The sequence below is a fragment of the Pteropus vampyrus genome, unplaced genomic scaffold, assembly GCF_000151845.1.
Source record: "Pteropus vampyrus isolate Shadow unplaced genomic scaffold, Pvam_2.0 Scaffold346, whole genome shotgun sequence".
NCBI lineage: Eukaryota > Metazoa > Chordata > Mammalia > Chiroptera > Pteropodidae > Pteropus > Pteropus vampyrus.
Window position 1 is genome coordinate 432,885 of NW_011889127.1, and position 3,914 is coordinate 436,798.

The 3,914-nt window shown below is 52.0% G+C and overlaps 1 protein-coding gene across 4 annotated transcripts in view; it reads left to right on the forward strand.

Moving 5' to 3' along the window:
* Nucleotides 1-3,427, forward strand: part of KIAA0232 (KIAA0232 ortholog) — a 29,586-nt gene extending 26,159 nt beyond the window's left edge. For 3 of the 4 annotated variants that reach the window (XM_023522397.1, XM_011378556.2, XM_011378555.2), the window contains one exon: nt 973-3,427. In XM_023522397.1, coding sequence (XP_023378165.1) covers nt 973-1,152 — 180 coding nt within the window. In that variant the 3' untranslated portion in view covers nt 1,153-3,427. The remainder of the gene's footprint in view (nt 1-972) is intronic. The other variant, XM_011378557.2, reaches the window with a different exon arrangement.
* The last annotated feature ends 487 nt before the right edge of the window (nt 3,428-3,914 follow it).

A 3,914-nucleotide genomic window follows, 5' to 3' on the forward strand; every position in this document is an offset into this window, starting at 1 on the left:
CGCCCTCATTGCTCGCGCCCTGTCCTTTGCCATAGCTCTTGGAACAGCACCCAGACTCCCAGCCAGGCCTGTGAGGCCCTGCGTGTTTTGTCCCCATGCGCCCTTCCGCTCTCCTGTCCCCTGCTCTTCCCTCGTCTACTATGGCTGTCTCAGTGTGCTCCTGCCTCAGGAGTTCTCAGCAGGGACAGTACTGCCACTAGGGAAGGGAGTGCTGGTCACTGAGGGGGATGCTGCTAGTTTCTGTGACTGGGAGGTGCTGCTAGTTACTATGAGTGGGGGGCTTTGCTAGTTGCTCTGACGTGGGGCAGCATCACAAACCACTTTTGGGGGTGGGGGAGGCGTTACCATCTGCAGTGGGGAGAGGTATTGCTAATTTACTGAAGGGATTGGAGGGAGCATTGCTAGTTACTGACGGGGGAGGGGCTGCCACGTGCATTTAGTGTTCTGGGGGTCAGAGATCCTGCCCATCTAATGTGTGGGGGACAGTTTTTCCTAAGAAGCCCCAGCTTCTGGTGGCACCCCAGTTCGGAAGCGCAACTCCCAGGGCCCCAGTAGTCTCTGGCTGGTCCTTTGGCTCCACCTGCTTTTCCCGGGCGTCAGGTGAGGGTGCCTGTCCTCAGAGAACTGCCTTCCCTGCCACTCTGCCCTCAGTGCCCCCACGGGGTCACCGGTCCCCCTCCCCTAGAGCACGAGGTCCTGCTGCTTGGCTTGGCAGGTCTCGTGGGGTGGGAGCCCTGAGAGGAGGTGGCCACGTGCGGTGTCCTGGTGCCCAACCCAGCACCCACCTCTGGATCACGGCGGGGGGCAGGGGGAGCCCGGTCTGCTTTGAAACAGTAAAACGCTTCATGATTCTTAACTGTCCACAGGAAAACATGAGTGATTCGTAACTTAATCTCTGTGTATAAAGAGCCATGTAGCCATTTTGAAAAAGTCTGGGTTTTGATCTGTTGAAAATTGTTCCTTTAATCTTAGGTGTCTTCTGTTTATGAAGCAAGATGCACGGGAGAGAGAAGTTCTGGAGCGAGATCCAACCGCGCCCGCAGAAGGGCGTCCTCCAGCGCCGGCTCCGACCCCGGGGACCCAGGCTCGGACGGCGGCGGCGGCTGGGCCGAGCCCGGCGAGGAGGGCCTCTTTTCTCGAACTCATCTCTAAACCTGCAGAGTAGTGCAAATTATTTTTTAAAAGCGAAATGTGATGGGAAATGACCCTTTTGTGAGGCCTGTTAATCTAACACAACACCTTAGGTTTCTTCTCAATTAGCTGACTCAGATCAGTGCTTCTTTCTCTCCTTGCTGATTTTAGAGTTGAGGACAGCTGTCCTGTTGAAGATTTTTTTTCCAAGCTGTTAAATTCTTGGCTCTTTGAAATAGACTAGATTGTGTTGTCAAATCAAGAATGGGTGTGCATGTGCTTGTCCTAGAAGTGTCACTGCTCCCTGCATCTTAGCTGCGCCTCCTCACCGCAGCCGGGTCCCTGTCACCTTGTTCGCACTGCGGTGCCAGCAGCCACTTCCGCTCTTCACCCTGTAGCTTTGGAACACTTAGGCTTTACTCTCTAGGAACTGGGGTAGAAGTGCTTCCCCTGCAGTGGCTCAGGCCTTCCTGAGGGCCAGAGGGGAGCACGGGGGACGACCCCGAGGTCCTCGTTCAGTACAACCTCGCGTCCGTCGCAAGGAGGAACCACAAGGGCGTGCTTTTAGAGACTTACAAAATACTGTGTTTTCTATCTTAAGATGTTCCCCCTGAAGTATCATGGAAGGTACTATGGTTTGTGACTTTATTGCTAACTGGAGAAGCCAAGGATTTGGGGTGTAGGGTGGTACATGAGGCACAGCGGGGTAAGAGCACCCCCCAGCCTGTTCTTACGTTGCAGTTCATTTACACCGAAACACCTTCCAGGGCTGTTTGTGGCAAGTTTTACACTATTTACTGAGGAGCTTAGTTGAAAATTTTGTTTTTCTTGTGACCTACATTGAAGTGAAGCCCCTCGAACTCAAAATTGTAAACGTTTGACATGCAGTAAAGGCCACCTCGTCACTCCAAAGAAACCTTGTCCGCTGTATTCAGCTACCCTTGTGGCTCTGGTGTAGGATAGCTTAGATTGCATTCTGTGTTTGAGAGAATGTTCTGGGCACGTTCCGTGTGTGGCGGGGTGGGGGCGGGCAGAGTAACGATTTCTCCCACACCTGTGTGACTGCCCCGTGGGAACCTGGGGGCAGCACGTCTCGTGCAAGTCCTGTTGTTCGTGGTGATCACCTCTGCGGGCTTTCACGCTGCCGTGCGTCAGGAGGGGCACTATTTGCGAAGCCTAAACATTTTTAATTGATTTCCTTTTTAACCAACTCATTTAAAAAAAAAAAAAAAAACCTAATGCGTGAAATCAGCGTAGCATGTCTGTAGCGTCGAGAACAGCAGAGAAGTCTGACAGACGAGGCGGCTTGCACACTGGTTTTGGTGGCAGACAGCATGCAGAGGTCGCTCGCTGGGGGCCGAACTGGCCGGGAAACGCGTGACCTGCTGTGAGCGCTGGGCGTTGCTGCCTCTCTTAGTCGATGGCTCAGAAAACTCCCTCCAAGGCCGCGGGGTCCCCGGGTTCAGTGTGTAACTGCTGTGAGACCCCATGGCCGCTGGGCGCGATCTCACCACAGGTCAGGGTTCGTTTTTATGCAGCACATCTTTCGACACTTTAAAGTGGGTTTGTGTGTGTGCGCGTGTGTGCACGTGTGTGTGTAAGACTTTATGTTGCTGTTATTTATTTACAGACTTTATAAGGTTTTATGTATTTTTCTTTCTTCCGGAGCTTCCTAATAATTGATTAGCATCTGCACTGAAATATAATTTAACAGCAAAGGCAAAAAAGAATTGGAAGTTGTAAATTCCTAAAAATCAGTACAGTGACGATCATCCTAGAAATCGTTGCTTATGTAGCAGAGACCAAATAAATATATCTCGAACACAACCTTTAGCCCAGTTGATTTGGAACAGTTGCTTTTGATCAAGAAAGGGCTCCAGGGGATGGCAGTACAGACTCCCCCACACACGACGGGGGGACAGCTGCGCCGTCCAAGGCCCACGCGGAGTGGGCATGGATTACAAACGGGCGAGGGGGTTAACAGATTATGTATTTATTTGTGTCCATAGCGAAGCGGCTGAGGCCCAGAGGCTTGCGGCAACAGAGGTGAACGTGTGGTTTTTAGTTTTGTGAATGGATGATCACAAAGAAAAAGCATTTTTAAAAAGTTGGCAAAACGCTGAAACGCACTGTGGTATGAAGCGCATTGCAAATCCATAGCACTGAAGTGTCAGTTCCCATTCTTGGGCTGAGATTTTTTTTCCCGTGGTTGTATTGTTCTGATTTCACGTACACCAGAGTAACTGATTTTTTGTTTTCTTGTGGAGTTAACACCAAATAAAAAATTAGAAAACCAGTTGGTTGTCTTTATTTATCATAGCGAAGACCCCCCCAACCTCCTCTTCCTTACGTGCGCGTGGGAGACGGCGCCCAGGTGACAGCATCCCCTGGGAAAGCTAATCCTCATCCGAGCACTGCCAGAAATGTTGGCACGCCGCTCGGCTGGAGGAGAGAGCGAGCGCAGCCCGCTGAGGACTGAGCTCACTTCGTCCAGCCCCCCGCCCCAGCTGCTGCCTGAACCCGCAGAGAGCACAGCGTTCTGTCCCCAGGGGGTGGACCAAGTGTTCTTGTTCTGGAAAAAGTCTGAATACTGTGTATATTAACACGTCATCCGCCGTAGGGAAGGGACCAGTGCGCTTCGAGAGAAGTGTAAAGGAAGACGTCATCTGCCCTTCCATCCCCCTGAGATGCGCCTCTGACATTCGTGCAAGACACGTGGAGCCAGCCGAGCGCGTGTACAAACAAACACAGAAATGTGCATTAAAGGGCCGCACTGTGCCCGC